Genomic DNA, 18,017 nt, shown 5'->3' with positions numbered 1-18,017 from the left:
TGCTCCTTTCCAATTTACCCAATCAGATGAGTAAAATTAAGACTCTTGCGAGATCTGTGTTCAATCCTCAGCTCTGCAAAAGATGTACCAAATTATTATGTAGGAGGCAGCTAATTTTCTCCAAGACTGCTTCCAGTGTGTAACACCAGCACAACAACCTTGCCCAGGATGCACCAAGTACTGCAGTATTACTGCAGCACTCAGGCAAGTAAGAGCTACTCCAACACTCAGCCTGGAAATGTCCCCATCATTCCCCTCACCTTGTGCAGGAACTCCAGCTTCTCACCACTATTCACCAGCTTGTATGTGTAGACAAACCCCCCAGCAACTGAGCGTGGGTTCAGGATCAGGTCCTTGGCAACTCCCACCAGCACGTACCACTCATCTCCCGTGTTGGAGAAGCGGCACACGGCCACACTGCAAAGGACAGGACACAGCAGGACATCAGTGCCACCACCACACTAATGCTGCACACCAGACTGCATCCCTGACAGCACAGCCTGCACCTGCCCAGCAGAGATTTGAGAGTCCAACCCTTCAACACTGACATTTTCATTTAAGAAGTCATTTTTCCTCCTTGTAGAAATGTTTAACACAGATTTGTTCATTCTTCCACACTACACTCTCCATGTGTGTTCTATCTGTCACATATGCCCAAAGCATTTCATATTTTCACAATGCCCAGTTTACATTTTCACAAGCTGGACACTGTGTAGTGATGTGCAAAACTCTACTAGAAGCTATTTTTCAAAGGCTGTTCCCATTGGGACATATACAAATAACTTTCCTCATCTTCCAGTGTTATTTCCTGCTCAGTAAATAGCTCGGGCAGATTGGAAATGGCAGGTCAGCCTTTTGGACTAACATGACCTAACTCTACTTCACCTGCTGAGGCACTTGCTATTCTTCATGGTTATTGTGCTGGTTTTCCCCTTCAGTCTAACACTTCCCTTTTCATTTAATCTATCCTCAGTTTATCTGGATGAGAAGGAAAAGTGAGAGATAACAGCACATTCTCTTATTCCTAGCTCTCTTATCTGTCATTTACACCCCTGTGTTGTTCTTTGGGCACTGGGGTACAGCAACCACATTTGGAGAACCACAAGCTCTTAATGCCACATGAGGACAAGATTACGGTTGGAAGGGAAGACAAGACCAATCACTTCTGGAATTTCAAGCCAGTCTCTTGATAATATGTTCCATCTGGATTTCAACTCAGTAACTGATAAGCAAAAGAAAAACACCACCTAAGACTCATCAGAAGCATGGACTCTTGCTGCACTGGCAATACTTCTTACCTGAAAGCAGCTTCATTCTGCTCCAGCTGAACCAGATCTAATGTATTTCCCTGGATGGGGTTCATCACTCTGATAACAGAGGCCCACTGACCATTCCCTGCCTTGGGAGCACCAAAGATGGACTCAGGAAGATTCTCATTCAGAAAGGCTGCAGCCATCTCTGCAGCCAGTTCCCTCTCATCCTCACCTGCAGCCTCCACCATTTCCTACAACATTAAGGGACAGGAGAAAAGAACAGCTCAGTGATTTCCCATCCCAGTATGCTGATGCTCTGCATAGAATACAACCTCCCCGTTTTGCCTAAGCCCAGGTATTCTGGGGAAAGGTACTGCCAGTGAAGACATAAAACCCATGAAGTCCCGAAGCTTCCACCCAGCCTGAGCTTATTCCCCAGGGAGCCTCTACAGATCAGAGCATGGCTGTGTCAGCTCTGCCCTGCTCCAGTGACAGTTGTCTGGGGAGCTGTTTCCCCAGATCAACAACCCTGGAAACAATTCTGAGAAGAAAATAAACAACCCACTGAAATGCAACCACCCTCAACCAACCACAGAAACCCCACAGAACAGTGTTACACAAGCAAGACTGTCCTCCACTAGGGTAGTTCTTAAAACCTTTCCTAACAACATGCAAAGGAAGGAACACTGGGAAGTGGTGCATTCTGCTGAAATTTCTATTTTGAGGCAGATCTCCACTCCTCTTCCAGTCCCTGCATTCTCACAGAGGAGAAAGCCTTGCAGGTAATGGCAGCTGGGAATTAATGAGGAGGGAGCACTTCCAGGTGCAGAAGCCCCCTCTGGGGAACAGATGGGTGTACCTGTCCCCCAGCCCAATTACCTCAGCCATTTGTTGCTTCCTCTGAGCCTTGGTGGCCTCAGTGTAAGCGTTGTGGTCTGTCTCGATGATGATCAGGTTGTTGCTCTCTGGGTGAATGACAAATTTTCGGGGTGTGTACTGCAAGGGGAAGGCAACCTGGTTGAAGACTGCTCCCAGCTTCTCCAGTGCCAAAATCCTGGGGGATAAAGGCATGACAAGTGTTGAATACAACTGAAAAACAGCTGTCCAAGAGAATCAAACTGGGATGAAACTTTTTCTTTGTGAAGCTGACTAATGCTAGAGAGTAGCACCCTTCTCAGGCCACACAGCAACTAGCAAACAGCTCCAGAGAGCAGAGCAAAACCAACATCCTAAAATGGGAGCCCATGGTGTGAGACAGGTGTGTGCTGCAGCAAGAGGTCTTTGAGGGCTCTTGCTGTCCCAGGATGTGTTCTGACTGGTGCTGAAGCAAGTCTGTCCCGAGAGGAACAAAGAGCACACGGAAGAAGGAAAGTGCACATTTGGGGAACACATCATCTGAATCTAAATGTGACACTGACTTTGACATACAATCAAATGCTCCTCAGAGGCACTTCAGTTAAAAAGAGTATGAAAAATGCAATGCCAGCTCTTTCTTGCTGTGATTTGCTAGCTGAAATGCCAGTTCTTCTGGCATTTGGTGTCTAAAAACCACAAGTCTTTCCAGAAAGAATGGCTCCTTTAAAAGCAATGAATGCTGTAATATTTCAATGAGGACAGATATGAAAAAAGTGCCTGTTCAAGTGCATACAGCACAGCATCTGAATTTGTGGTCCATTATTTTCATTTATCTTTTTAGTATCTCAGCTGATCTTTAAAAAAAGGCAACAAACACATCCCTGTCATGCCTCTGGTTTCTGAAATCACGTGGTTCATTTCCTGCAAAGCAGCCAATTCAGATCACAAACCACAAGACCCTAATACATAACAGGTCCACATTTATTAAAAGCTTCCCTCTCTCAGGATCAGAGAACTGAAGAGTAACTTGAATGACACTTATTTTAAAAAGCTAGAAAATACAAATCTGAGAAGCACACCCCACTTATTTTTGACAGCATAACTTTCCTTATGTTGTCTGTTTTCTGAAACCCATCCAAGTTTTTCTACCAAATCATTATCCATAATTGAAAAATATTTTTGAAGTCACTTTACCTCTTTCCTTTTGAATGTCAGGTGGAATTCACTACTGCTTCACCTGCCTGGCATCCCAGCCCACAAGCATGTGTTTCCCCTCTGATGCTTACCTCAATGTGTTTGTGGAGATGGCCACAATGCCCTCAGGGCACTGCTCAGAAGCAAAACCAGATGCAAACTCCAGTGTCTCATAAGACAGGGGAGTCAGGTGGAAGCGTGATTGATAGGAATAACTAAGCCAGGAACGGCTTGACATGGCCAGCACCTGGGAAAGACAGGCAACAAATTTATTAGGTCTGGGAATGGAGGCAAGCTCACTTTATGCAATAGGAATGCATGTACAGTGCCCAGCTCTTCCCCACTGGAACAACTGAATTCTTGTGGGTGGACCCCACCCAGCTCAGAGAACACCTGAAAGACACTCCTTACTTTCAGTTTTTTCTGGAAATCGAATATGGCATGAAAAGGAACTTTAAAGCACTATCAAGACAACAAATAGTCCAACTGAGGTGCACTGACACCACTGTAAAAGCCAAGATCTTCTACTGCTACCTATAAGAGTCAAGACCAACAATACTCTAATTTCTCCTTTTTTAAATAGCTTGTTCTAATGGGAACAGGTCTTTTGAAATAAATATTTACTGCTTTGTCATAATCCAAGTGCTGTAGCACCTGTAGTGAAATTTACTAAAAATCATCACTAGCCTAGACCAAATTATGAGAAAAAAGGAAGGAAATTGACTTCCAAACTTTTCAACTTTATACATTTGGCTAAATGAGTCTCAGTGCAATCTTAGTTTCTGCCTGAGTGACAACAGCTGATCTCAAAGCAGAGAGAGATTACTCTTGATTATTCTACAGGTATTCTCTGCTAGAGCTGCAAAGCTCCTCATCTCCAAGCTGGCAGGAGCAAGTCAAAGAGATTCACTCAGGGCACCTTAACACTACAGCTGAGCTCAAATTCCCAGATCCAGCTCCCTACACTGATCAGCAGTATTTCTCAACTCTGAAGGTGTCATCCAAAAATGAGTCAAGCAGGGGGTGGCTGATTTCCCCAGTGCCACATCAGAAGGGCTGGAAATGGCACTTCTGATGAAACACATTCTTCCTTCTATGCCAAATCTTGCAGATATTTTCCTTGAACCATGTATGGCAGCTGTCCAGCCCTTGGCTGAGCTATTCTCAACATGCAAGGACACAACCATTCACTGCATCAAGCATTCAAGGGTAAGTTTTCTGCACAAGGGTAAGTTTTCTCTCTCCATCTCTGTGCACTACAGCAGGCAAGATGTATCTCTCAGCCCAAGAACCTGCTCAGACCTCTCCAAGCACACTGTAAACACAGCCTAAGGGTCAGATAAATCCTAGTTCAGAGAAGGCAGGGCAGCACTACACAGCAGTAAGGGGAGGAAGAACAAGGCTGTTTGTGAAAGAACAAGCTGTGAGCCAGGCAGCTCCATAATGAAGTCATTCTACTTCCCGCCCTTACCCAGACGGTCCTGCTGTGCTGTAAGGATGCTTCCCCACCCTGCCCACCCATAAGAAAATCTGGGATGTGGTGCCTGGGGAGTGGATCTGCAGCCCTGCAGGAGCTCCCTTACCGCCTCCTGGCCTTGCATGCGCACACGGAAGAGTTTGACGGGCCGGGAGCCGAGGTAGCGGGTCCTGGTGTCGGACAGGTCACCGGTGACGGGGTCCAGGACGGTCCGCAGCAGCACACCGTTCTGGGCAGCAGCAAAACAACAAGGTCCAGGTTGAAGGTAAGGACTAACTTACCATGTGCATCATTCAAAACAATTAGAGGCAGTTTCTGAAGCATTAGCTGTTTGTTTTCCTAGTTGTCGGTACAATTCTCCCCTACAGCCACACTTTTAATAGCAAAGCACAGGTTCTGCACAGGGCAGAAAGGACAGCCTCCAAAATAAAACAGACTGAGGACTTTAGTGTATCACACAAGCCATAAAAACCTGAGGGTGAATTCCAGATCCCCATTCCTCTTAGTACAAAGGATTTACCCAAAAACTCATGCTCCTCAAAAAGAGATTGCATTCTGACATCAAACTTGTGGCATGTGGAAGAACCTTAACTGTGATGATTATTTTTACCACATGTTGAATTGTCAAAACAACATTTTTTTGTCAAAGATCAGAGAATCTGTATTGGATGTAACAAAAAGTTGTGAAACAGCAAAGTTATTAGAGCAGAGCCTCTGTTTGTGGGCAGTTACTTATTTGACACTCTGCCCTACAGGCAGTTTTTAAAGAGCTGCCCAACGTTTCACCCAGAAATATTTCTTAAAATATGCTTCCCTCTTGAATGGGAAAAGCACAATCTGTCCTACATAAATCTGGTATAATACACTGTCCTTTGACTAGTCTTTAGTCTAAAAATGTATGGGGAAACTCACACCTCTATGAAGTCACACAGTGAACTCCCCAGTCTGGCTTGTCAAACACATTGTAACAAAGAGGGATGGCAGGCTTTGTGTTCCACTGCATGATGACAGAGCTATTTTAACAATCCACTTTCAAGCAAAAGCTCCTCAAGACAAACCTGCCAGAGCCAGGCAAGAACCCCTCACCTGCAGTCCAATGTTCAGGTACAGAAAGCCAATGGAGCCCCTCTCTCCCAGCTCATCCTGCTTCTCTGTGCCACCCATCTCCACGATGCACAGCGACTCGGGCTGTGCAGGCAGTGCCTGCATACTCAGGGGCTGTAAACAATCCTGGGGGAAACAGACAGAGGGACAACACCAGTCAGCAAGGCTTGGCATGGCAAGACAGGATTCAAGCTCCACCTAAGAAGCTTAAAGATGCCCTTTTAGATCTTCCAGAAAGAAGTGTTCACAGAAAAAAAAAGAAAAAAGAAGTTATAACAGATGCTGGCTCTGTGCATTTTGGCAAGCAGGAGTGGTAGCTGCCTGGCCCTAAACTGGATCCTCCCAAACTATTCTAGCACCATTTGCTGCTATTTAGCATGGAGTGACCTAAGGAAAATTTAGGTTACTACAACCAGCTTTGAACACCTTATCTGTTGCGGATAAACGAACAGTAAGTTTGGTTTGCTGCCAACTTGTCTGCAGAATGAGTCTTTTAGTACAGGTACAAACAGGGAGATGAGAGAGGGAAACCCAACAAAAAACCCACCCAAAACAAAACAATGAAAGAAAATTATTTTGTGACTCATCAGCTGAACCTCCAGAGGCATAAGTGATTCTCAATAAAACTGGAGTATCTGTTAGAGGGAAGGACCAAGGGCCACGCTTCCTGCCAATCAGCAGAGAAAAACCATGCAAGCTGTCCATTCCTGCTCACCCATCTGAACACAGAAAGACAGTTTGGATGGTTACAGTCCACCTTTGGAGGATCCTTCTGAACATTTCAAACCAATGACAGGGTAAAACCAGAGCAGCTACTCACTGAAGGGTCAAGTGAAATAATTCTGACAGTGTTGTCCACCAGTCCAACAGCAAGGAACCGGGAACGCTGCTCCCCAGGGGGAACGTTGGCCAGGCTCATGCAAACGACGTCAGCAGACATCTCCTTTCTCTCTGTGTACTCATTCAGCTGTCCTGACTGAGAGAGAAAAATGTAAGACTTACTAATTGGATACTTTGCTTTTAAACGATGCTTTGGATTTGTTATATAAACAATATCACAATTTTTAAACAATTTACAAACCCATGCCTCACTCTTACAAACTCATTCACAACATTAACACACATACCGGGTCCATCTCAAAGTAAACCAGCTCTCCTCCAGTCAGTGCTATGACTACTTGTCTTTGGTTCACAGCACATTTTACAATGGTTTTCTTCCCTGGTGTCTTCCATTCATTTACTCTCTTATCTGCTCGGATGTGCCGGATCCCATCTGGATAAACCTGAAGGAAAAAAAAAAATCATCACATAAATTCTGTATTTACCATCTCTTCACAACTCCCCTTTCAATGGTGGTTCTGACTCAGCAGCAGCCAAAGGTAAGAACCACTCCTGGCAGCCAGTGATGTGAACTATGCACCAAGCTGAACCAGCAGGATGATTCTTGCCAGCTGGGAGAACTGCATCTTTCAACCACAGCAAGGAACTACTGAAGGAGATTATGACCCTTTTGAACTTGTCCAGTTTCACTTAGCAAGATATAAAAAGGGAAAGGCTGAATCAGCATCATTCTTTGCCAATCCACACCTTTAGACATGTGTTGCACTAATGCAGAAATCACATCTGTGCAGCAAGCTGAGAGTGGCAGACAGTAGACATGTAAGAAGGAGCTCTCCATTACCTGTACCAAAGCATCATCACCAAGAAGGGAGCAGGACAAGGTTGGTGTAGTGCCCAGGAATCCAGAGTCAGTCACTTCCTCTACAGTCTCTCCAATAGACAGCACCAGTGTGGCATTAACGAAGGACACGATAATGTAGGCATCAAATTCATCTGGTCAAGGGAGACAGGGAAAATAAGAAGAGTGCTGATTAATTAAAGGCAAGGCTTCCCAACACAATCAGCAGACAAATGTCTAGCAGTTACTCCTCAGCAGAATTCCTGTGATAATTACAGCTGCTGACAGTATTGCACAAGTTCGCTCTAGGACACGCTGTCCAAAAGCCAGCCAGTGCCGGACTCCAAACAACGCAGCCCCGAGCCAGGGATCAAACCAAGATCCACATCCACAGTCAATTCATAATGCTCTGCATTCTGGCAAGCAGGATTCTTGTCTATTTTTTACAAAGAATGCTCAAGTTCTCCAAGTCTTTAAGACAGTTGTCCCCATCACCCAAAGAGATGAATCCAGATTTAACACCCAACAAAGTCAAACTAAATTATGTACTCCAAAAATTTGAACATAAGGAATCTATCTGCAGAAACCACACCAGAGATGTTGCACACAGGAGGTTACAGGACCACAATCTCTATCTAGCAGCCACACAATTAAAGGCTGCAGAGAACAATTAGGGTGCATTGCAGCAGAATTCAGGGTTAAACCTGCTCTACTGCCCTCCAGAAGCTCAAGTGGCTTCCATTCACACTGTGAGAGTCTCCTGGGATAAGAAACAATTACATTTTTAGGATAGTTGCAATACTGTCATTTATCCCAATAGAAGTAAAGGTCAGTGTTTGCTCTATTATCTCCAGTACTGGCTTCTCCCAAAGGGGACAGCGTGGGAGACTCCTGTAGCTTGGACATGGAGGAGCTATGCTAATCAAAATAATCTTAAGAGCTTATTTGGAAATAGGGAAACTTTGTGGGAAATGAGGGTAGTAGGACTGGGTAAAGCAAAAATCCCAGTTTATTGCTCTCTGCTTTCACTCTGCAGAAAGCAATAGGTCTTAAGAGGGGAAGAGAACAATCTCATTAAAAGAGAATAACAAAAGCAACAGAAACAATGAAGTCTATTGGGAAATGGAGCCAGGAGCCTTGGAAGAGAAATAAGATTGTCTCAGAGAAGCAACTCCACTTCTACTGCTGTTTCATGCAGCTGCTATTTCTTAAAAAGAAAATTCCTCATTTTAACCCAACTCAACCCAAAGCTCAGACTTGGGCACCACAGTGTACCTAGTGGAGGTGAAGGCATAAGAGTTGTCAGTTTCTGCCCTTGAAAGGAGACTCTCCGTAATTTTCCAACAGGGAGAAGTGGTTAATAACTTTAACAAAAAAGGAAAAAAAAGGAGTCTCACTGGGATGGAAATGGGATGCCACAAAATACGATGCAGCAGCTTAAAGAACCCGAGCTGGGTTAACCAAAACAAATGCTTTAAGAACTAATAATTCTTTTCTTATCCACCCCGTTTAGATGGAAGCATTGCCAAACCTGCTGTGTCACGTTTAAAACAAAAAGTTCTTACATACAGTTGAAAATATGCAAGTGAAAAATTAAAAAAACTCCAAATCATTCTTCTCTGCAACATCTGGTACACAGACCACAGCTCTGATCAAACTGAAGAGTTCTGTGTAACTAAAGCAATTTCAACAGAAGTCTGTGGCATAAACTCTGTTACTACTCTATTAACTGCTCACAGCCTATAACCTCCAACAGCTCCAAAATCCTACACAGAGGAACTGGTCCATTTGGGGAAATGAGAAAGCAAGAACTCAATCTGCAGAGAGAACTCCATCAGTAGCACCAATGACTTGAATGCTTGGCTAAACAGGAGAACTCCTCCAACATTAACAGCAGATGATAAGAGCTCAGCAAGACACACTTGCACACCACTTATTTTCTATACAGCAGCTTCTCCTACAAACTTGCACAGATTTTTCAACACCAGAAGTCAACAACAATTCCTCGATCATGGAGTTTCCAGCAGTTCACAGGCTAAGCATTTGATTCATAAATATCCCATAGACAGGATGTTCTAAGAATTGCATTTCAAAGACCACTGTTGCCTTCCAAATTACTTCAGAGCTGCTGCCTTCCTCCCTAGGGGCTGTCAATTCTCATGATAAACCACTGTGTCCCAGCTGGAAGCTTAAGCATGTGATTTGGCATAGGACAAAGAACTCCCATCTGAAAACAAAACAGATTTCCTTAGTCCTATCTAAACCAAAACTCATTCCTACCTCTTAATACTTTTTAGCTCTTTCTCTCCATTGGCTTACAGTTATATTAGAGCATGCCTTTAAGTCTATGTCAATAATAATGACAAGTGCATTTTTGCTTGAAGTCTGTTTTGCTTAATGACTCTCTGCTGGAGCTTTTGAAATAAAAGGTTTGATTTACCAGCATTAAGTCAGTGAATAAGACACATTCATTTAGGTTCAAACAATACATTTTTGGTTTAGAAAATATAGCAGTCTAGTTGAAATTAAGAAGACTAAATCCCTAAGGCACACTGAGAAGCGTTCTCAGTTAGAAAAAGAAAAGATCTACGGATTTTAATATGAAAAGATGTCTACTTAGCTCTGCACAATCCCAAGCAAAACATCAGGCTCCCCAGAGTTTTGAACAGATAGACATTATTTTGTATGCAGACACAAGACTTCAGAGATGCTTATTACAGTACTAATTGCACCAGTCAGCTCCTTTCAGTGAGTAACAGAGACATTTTAATGACTCTGAAGAGCCACAGCTGGACTCATTCTCCTACACATGCATTACAAGTTTTCTGCAGCTTCATGCAAACATCACAAACACTTATGAAAACATGACATTTCAGTCCATGAACTCTACACTACTGTGCTTTTTATTATTTATCATGGATTCAGTTCGAGTTAGTCCATGAGAATTCCATTCTTATATGCCAGTCCAGTCCTGGCCGTTTTCTCACACTCTGAAACATCTGAATTTGGACTGAGACAAATGCAGTCACCAGAAGCTCAGAGGAGCTCAGGGAGCAAAGTGGTGAGCACTGTCAGAGCTCAGGATCACTCTCAGTTAGCAGACTCTGAGGGGATGACAGCACATTTTCCTGGGCTTCTGTTTACTACAGCGTGGCGACTCCGCAGTGCTGACTCACTGCACGCTGTGTGCAGCAGGAGTGCCAGGTAGGGAATGCTGGCTCCCAAATCCCATCTGTCAGCACAGCACAGCACACACCTACACCCACTGATCATTCCACTGGAATAGCTTGGTGCAAATCCTACCCACTTCTGTCTCACAGGCAGATGAATCCCATAACCACAGGACATTCCCATGCCAGCAATACCTACAACTGCTCCAAGCACACTTGATCTTTTTCTCTTGGAGGTCTGTACAAAGCAGCTGGAAGCCTAATCTTGGTCTACAAGAGAGCTGAAAATACCCCTAAAACACACACATCCAATTTTAGCAAGAACTGACTGTTCCACAGAGACACAGCTGATTGTTTTGCTTTCCAAGGACTGCAAGATGGACTGGGATCTGCTTTCTACTCCTCAGCTACTCAACTTCAAGGGCAACAATCTTCAACTACACAACCAGTTTCTAGAATTTTTTAGTGAAGTGCTTAGCATCAATGCAGCCCCATGCTGTTGGGATTCTCTGTGGTTAACCTGTGGTACTGTACAGTAGCCCCTAGCAGTAGGTACACACCTGTGGTGATCAGCACCTCCACCACCAGCCACCTGTGGAAGAAAAAAAAAGGCTTGGTATTGGTAGTGAGTATCACCACGTACCAGCCAAGGTTAGTATTTGCTTTGAAGACTGCAGACCTGGGTGTTTCTTGCAGAGGCCTTGCAGCACACACTGCAACACTGAGGCAGAGCTGGGCAACCCCAAGCTGCCAAGTGTGCCCTCAAGGGCACTTTAAAGATTACATACATGTTTGAAAATGTTCTGCACTTTCTGATTAAATCTACTAAAATAATTTCTGAATTCCAGAAACTGGAACTTGGGAATCAGTTTCACAGAACTATAAACAGTGAGTAGCACAGCTTAAAAACTACAGATTCCAGCCTTTCTGAATCATGGAGGTGATCATGCTGAAACCTGGAAAATTTGGAAGGTGGAAAGAAGAGAAGGCAATGAGACTGGTCCTGCTTCCTGCAGATCATCAGTGGTCCTTCACCTCCTGAAAAGTCAAAGTCTTCTTCTGGAATCCCAACAGAAAAGATTTTAAAACTGTAAGGTGATGTCAGAAGCCTCCAGTTCTCAGAGGGAGAAAATCTTACTAACTTCTTTTCCAGAATGCTGGAGAAAAGGTTTCTAACAAACTGGAATGCCTCTTTTCAGAAAACCATGTATTTTTTAATACGAACTATGGAAACACTTCCTTTTGACCCTTTTACTTCTTGGGGACATGAAGGCACTTTATGCTCAAAGTTCCTCCCTTGTTGCTTAGACAGTACATGAATCTCAGGACATGAGCACAGGAATTCATGGCAGGTCTCACATGGCAAGGTAAATCCCACTGCAGGATTTGAAATTCCCACAGGGTTACTGGTTCCCTGGAAGACACACTACTCTGCTTAAATGCAAGGAGTCATGTCAGCATAGCAGGCTAAGGCCTCTATTGCAACAATCTGGCCTTTCCAGATCCCCGGTATAAACCTAGAGGAGTCTTTGTGAGGGTTATACAAAGCACTGCTTGGGAAACAATCCCTGACACTGCCAGCACCCAGAACAGATTCCCTACAAGCTGTTTAGGTGTTTCTGTGCAATTCTGCTCTCATCATAAAGAGAAAGGCAGAAGGTGCTACATTTCCTCTTGTACATTAGTAATAGCAAGGCTATTATTTCAGATCACAAAATTAAAAATAAACCCCAATGACAAACCAAACCTCCAATCCAGTATATTCTGCCAACTTAAAATCTTAAATCTTTCTGGAATCACAAACCTTCCACACACTGCTGGCTTTTGAATAGAGAGTATGTCCTAGTCCAGAGTGGTTTTTTCACAGATATGCACAGAAGAAAGTAATAAAATGCAAACACTGTTGCTGATTTATCATCTTTGTTCCATAATTTGTATCCCACTCTCTCACAAAGAGCTGATTACTGCAGTTGTCAACACACACATGAAGAATAGTGAGTACAGTCCAACAACAAGAATAGCTGTTGCCTGCTGATGTTTGAGCAAGAACTTACGGGCAAAAACTTATGGGAAGTGGGAACACATGAGAAATTCAGCAGCTTCAGGCTGCAAATGTACAGCTGACACAGCATAGTGGGTGATGGATGCAGCTGCAGGCAGCTGCTTCCTTGTCAAAAGGAAGTGTGACAATACGAGGGGACCAGAGGGTGGGTGGCTTTTTAAGATAAGCAGGTGGCTGCTGACTCAACCCACAACTTCTGAGGATGGCACACAAGCATCATGCAGCACCATTCCTATCTCCTTGGACAGAAAATCAGAAAACAACAACAAACAAACCACACACAAAAACATTATGACTTCCCTGTGCTTCAGGAAAATACTGCATACCTTCAACATGTCTCCTCACAGTCCATACAGCATTGGGGTTACCAGGCAGCTCTGAGACAGCCATTTCAGATACCTAAGAGTAAACAGGAAGAAGGTTCTTTTGCAAACAGATGTTTACACTTTACTAGAGTAAGCAATCAAACCACGAGCGGTTTTTAAGCTTTCCCACAACTGGGCAGAAAAACTAACAATTCCCAATTCTGATGCTCTCAGCCCGTGCCAGATGTGCTACAGGGCAAAATATGGTCAGCAATGATATGGCAACATTATTGCTGTGGATGATCAGCTTCAAAACAAGGTCATCCACCCCCAGCAGAGAGCAGCAGCAGCTGGCAGACACCAGGAATGTTCCAGCTCAATAAACTCAAGTATTAGAAGAAACAAAATGCAGGTTTTGTTGAAGACAAGTAAACAAAAAGCTTTTGAGACTGTAAGAATACACAATAAAACCCTTCTATTCCTCAAGAAACAAGAGAAAGTAGCTCTCCAGACTAGAGCAAAAGGACAATCCCCTCATTTCAGCAACTTTGTTTCAAGGATTTCCTTGCACTGTCTTCATCTCTCAGGTATTCCTCCTGAAGTGCTGCATGTCTTACCTCAAGTCCATGTCTCAAAACCCTCAGGGATGACCTGGGCCCCCGACCACAAGCCACATACAACTGGGGTGTGTCTTCATTGGCCAAATCTGCTATCTGTGTGGAGAAAAAGTGTCAAAACAACGTCCATGGAATGAGAAAATAAAACTATAAATATATATATATATATCACACTACTGCTTTAAGAATGTTTTTTCAAACACCAAAAGCTGTGGAGATGCCATGGGGCGTTCCAGCTGCTGCCCTGAATGTTAATTTTTACTGAAACTCTTTGCAAACAGCTGGTCTGATGGTCAACAGAGAAGCATCACAGAATCACTGGCTGACACCTGGTGTTCAGATATGCATTTATTGCCACAGGAATCAAATCTACCAGGCCAGGTACCAATCTCAGGCAGCTGTCTGAGAACTCTGCAGATTTGCCTCTCCATGAGTCTTTACCTGGAGCAGTACTTCTGGAAACCTGGAATAGCTTAGCTGGTGACTCCACTTACACATGTGGCAGACAGGAACTTGCTGATAGCAACATACCTGACAACACAGAATAGGAGACAAACTGTCCAGCTCATCCACCAGCACCAGGTTCTTCAGAGGTCGGGGCTGGAAAAAGAATGTGTCTCCTTCCTCAAGAGGCATGGCAGAGGAAAACTCTGGCTCCTCATCATCATCCCCCAGGTGAGCTATCTGGTACAGGTAACTTGAGACAGAAAAAAGTGTGTCAGCATCTTCAGAGCAAGGCTCATGGAGCCTTCTTTAAGTAAGGCTTAACCAGATATTCAGGTAGTGGGAAAGAAAGAAATCTAACCCTACATTATTCAGTTATTAATATTTGGCTTTAAGGATTATCTTCTGGGTTAAAATATAATTTTAAAAAAATCAGAGGCCTTCAATGAAAAAAAAAAAACCAAAACCCATGAACAAGAAATCCCCCCACAACCTCCCAGTTTCAGGCCTTCATATTTGCAGCTGTCACTGGCAAGGTATCCCAGAGTTTCAGTATTTTGTTTACCCTTGAGCCTTTTAGATATTCTTGTGTTTAAGCCAAAGCAGCCACTGACAGCTGAGGCCAAAAGCAAGGCCAATAGCTAGGACTTCATCTCCACATTTGTCTATTTTATTGGAATACTCTCACCTTTTAAATCATACTATTTTAACCACATTCCCTATTCCAATTTATGAGCTCAATAAAACAACAAATAAAACTTCAGAGAAGAAAAAAAAAATCCCACAGAAAGACAGAATGAGTTACTTCCTGCTTTTAATAAAGCTCAAATATGGCTTCCTCAGTTCAGATTCAGTCCAGCAAACTGGCTGGGGCTCCCTCAGGTGGCTGACTGCAGATACAGTCAGGAAAATCTCCATTCCTGTGAATCCCTCCCTCACACACAGTTAAGCTAATCTTCAAAGGTGTGCATGATCATTTAGAGTATTTAGAAGTCCAAACATGAATTTAGAGAAAGCCCTCAAGTACACATCTAGTAAGGAAAAGAACACACCTACTAATAAGAAATCCTATTTACTTCTGAGTGGGCCATACACATAAAAATTCAAAACTATCAAACTAATTGAAAAGATAATTTATCTGATACATGATGAACCCTACATAAACAGCAAGTGCTCAATTCTTCCAAAATCTGCTGCAACAGCAAGTAACCTTTTGTTCTCTGCACTTCATCATCTAATCTGAGTTCAAACAACAACAAAATTCCCCCATTCATAGTCTAATCCAACTATTCTTCTCAAGCCCTCTGAACAAAGCACTAAGTTACCCATTAAATCAGAGGTGTTGGCTTTTATGCACAGTAAGTTCAAGGGTCAGTCTGCAGGTCTGAACAGAACCACTCTGCTTCAGGGAAAAAACACTGATGTCAAATTGTTTACTCACTGGTTTCCAAATTCAGATGCCACAAAGAGAAATCCTGTTTTCAGCACACACATGGCAGCAGCAACAGGAACAGTGTCAAAATACTTCAGTCGAATCTCTGTTACCTGAAAGCAGATGAAGATGTGAATATGATGCTAAAGTACTGGAGCCCCATGTGTGATTTAATAACAAACATCTGCCAGCTATCTTCTCCCAAGAAATGAACAAGAGCAGGCCAGGCTTAAAACATCAGTAGTTTGGGGTACCCACAAATGCAACTGACTATTTGAACACACAAGCCAGGCTGTCTGTTTTATTCCAAGACTTTCTGCCTTTTGTAAATCAATTTGGAAAACAAAAGCTGTAAAAATGGCAAGCTGCCTAAGAGAAATTTGCTTCACTGAACACCACCAATTCTGCACCATTAGAAAAACAACTGTCCTAAGCAAATTTCTAAATTTGATATGGTCACAACAGCTGTTGGTGAAACATCCAAGAACAATCTTCAGGCACTTGAACATCACAGAATCACAGAGTATTCCAGGCTGGAAGGGACCAACAAGCATTATCAAGGCCAGCTCCCGGCTCTGCAGAGAGCAACCCCAAAAATCACACAATGTCTGAGATCACTGTCACTCCTTGAACTCTGGCAGGCTTGGTGCCTGCTACACAATCATCCCCTGTACCAAATATGACATGTTTAGGTGGAGAAATTAACATTCAACATTTACTAAAAAAAAGCCCAACCAATCACACTGCAGCAGAGAACTTTTCAGAGAATACTAAAACAAGCAGCAGCAAGCCACTGCAAGCCTGTTATTTCAACTCACAGACCAGCTGTGCCAAGCTAACTACCTCATCTTGCAAAAATATTGATTGCAGCATGTAAACAGCCAATTAAGAGACTAGAAGGTACTTGCTAGGGAATCCAGGGAAGCTAAGTTCCACAGAACAAGTTACTGAAATACTCTCCAGGAGCTTCATGGACCACAGTTTATATTCTTTTAAAAAAGACCACCTCTAGAACATTTTAAGTATGATCAAATGACTGCAGTTTAATCCTCAGAGGATTCTGCAAACCTTGCACTGTGTCTCTTTATGAGTAATACCCACAGTGGTGATCAGTGTTAACTCTTTTACAAATCACATAAAGCAAGTTCCCTTATACAGTTAAACTCACAACAGTAAAAATGTATCACCTTAGGGAAAGTCACTGACTAAGAGCTCCTCTCAATTAATGCTTCTGCAGTCAGGTGATGCTTACCATGTCTTCATCAGTCTCCAGAGTAATTTTGAAGATGTCTCCCTGCTCTGTCTGGGCCAGGAAGAAGAACATGGACTTGGTCTTATGTGTTGCAGAGCAGACAAAGATCATACCCCTCTCTGGATCATCCAAGTCATTCTGTCAGGAAAGACAGTGGAGGTCATTGGTGGAATTACCTGACAAGCACAGAGGTGATTTCACTGACTGAAGTATTTCCATTTCACAGGTGCCTTAAGAGCTCACAGTATGTAAGAAGGTTTTTAACACAAAGCACATCCCTTTGTTACACCTGTAGTCACCCTTGGTACATCTCTGCCCCAGAAGGAAATACAGCTGTGAGACACTGTGCCTAAGCATCATCCCTCACTTGTTTTACCTTCCTCTCTGGGCAACTCTCACATATCAAAGCCCAAAACACAGGAAAGGGCTGTAACCCACACACAGCTGGTTTTGAGCACCTTGGCAGGTGTTCAAAGCACTGCATTCCTAATACCAAAAGGAGAGGAAGCACCCTTAGATGCAACAGAGCAGCTGTTGAATTCACCTGCAGCTACAACTGCCACTATTCAGCATCTCAAGTAATCCTATCTTGCACTGACAGTGCTGCCTGATCAGAGTCTTTGGAGTATCTCCAGTGTAAATCTCAGAGAAGAGACATGAACCACACTCATCACTTCAGGCTATGCCCACCTCCATCCTCCCTCTCAGATAACACACAGCCAGTGAGGTAGATAAGCCAACATGTTTTTAACTCATTTTTTTCTTACTTTAAAACCTTTCTGGTGCCCTTAATCTTGAAAGGCAAATTCCAAGCATTCGTAATCTTAAAAAATTCTCACCCGTCTTCTGGGAATTGGGCATCTGATATCAGGCTGGTCACCAAAGTTTTTGTAAGTAATATAGTTTTCAGAACAGATCAGCACACCACTGGGGCCATCAGAACCACCAGGAACTGAAAGAAAATTATTAGGAGAAAAGTCTTTATCATAGATGTGAATGGTTGCCTGCAGAACATTTGGTTTTCTTTAATGCAGCACCATTTCCAACACTCTCCATCATCCTGCATATATGAATCTGCTCTTATTGAAAAGACAAAAGACTGAGTACAGCTGCAAGTGCTGCCACCATGAGAACAGGGCAGATGGAATCAGGGATCTGGAAGGATGCAGTTTCT

The 18,017-nt window shown here is 43.3% G+C and overlaps 1 protein-coding gene and 1 non-coding gene across 2 annotated transcripts in view; both read right to left on the bottom strand.

The window, feature by feature from the left end:
* Positions 1-18,017, bottom strand: part of SF3B3 (splicing factor 3b subunit 3) — a 28,917-nt gene that overhangs the window by 6,856 nt on the left and 4,044 nt on the right. Inside the window, exons 6-20 of the mRNA XM_058813279.1 lie at positions 17,683-17,795; positions 16,844-16,981; positions 15,601-15,704; positions 14,247-14,412; positions 13,716-13,811; positions 13,120-13,192; positions 7,565-7,716; positions 7,011-7,166; positions 6,704-6,859; positions 5,866-6,009; positions 4,886-5,008; positions 3,395-3,549; positions 2,133-2,307; positions 1,299-1,504; positions 261-417 (exon numbers count right to left, since the gene is read on the bottom strand). Of these exons, the coding sequence (XP_058669262.1) occupies positions 261-417; positions 1,299-1,504; positions 2,133-2,307; positions 3,395-3,549; positions 4,886-5,008; positions 5,866-6,009; positions 6,704-6,859; positions 7,011-7,166; positions 7,565-7,716; positions 13,120-13,192; positions 13,716-13,811; positions 14,247-14,412; positions 15,601-15,704; positions 16,844-16,981; positions 17,683-17,795 (2,114 nt within the window). The remainder of the gene's footprint in view (positions 1-260; positions 418-1,298; positions 1,505-2,132; positions 2,308-3,394; positions 3,550-4,885; positions 5,009-5,865; positions 6,010-6,703; positions 6,860-7,010; positions 7,167-7,564; positions 7,717-13,119; positions 13,193-13,715; positions 13,812-14,246; positions 14,413-15,600; positions 15,705-16,843; positions 16,982-17,682; positions 17,796-18,017) is intronic.
* Positions 17,447-17,526, bottom strand: LOC131563715 (small nucleolar RNA SNORD111). The gene has a single exon (XR_009275321.1). It is a non-coding gene; the product is annotated as a small nucleolar RNA SNORD111 (small nucleolar RNA).

Source organism: Ammospiza caudacuta, chromosome 13, assembly GCF_027887145.1.
Source record: "Ammospiza caudacuta isolate bAmmCau1 chromosome 13, bAmmCau1.pri, whole genome shotgun sequence".
Classification (NCBI taxonomy): domain Eukaryota; kingdom Metazoa; phylum Chordata; class Aves; order Passeriformes; family Passerellidae; genus Ammospiza; species Ammospiza caudacuta.
Note: the sequence above shows the minus strand (reverse complement) of the source record. Positions and strands in the feature narration are given on the sequence as shown.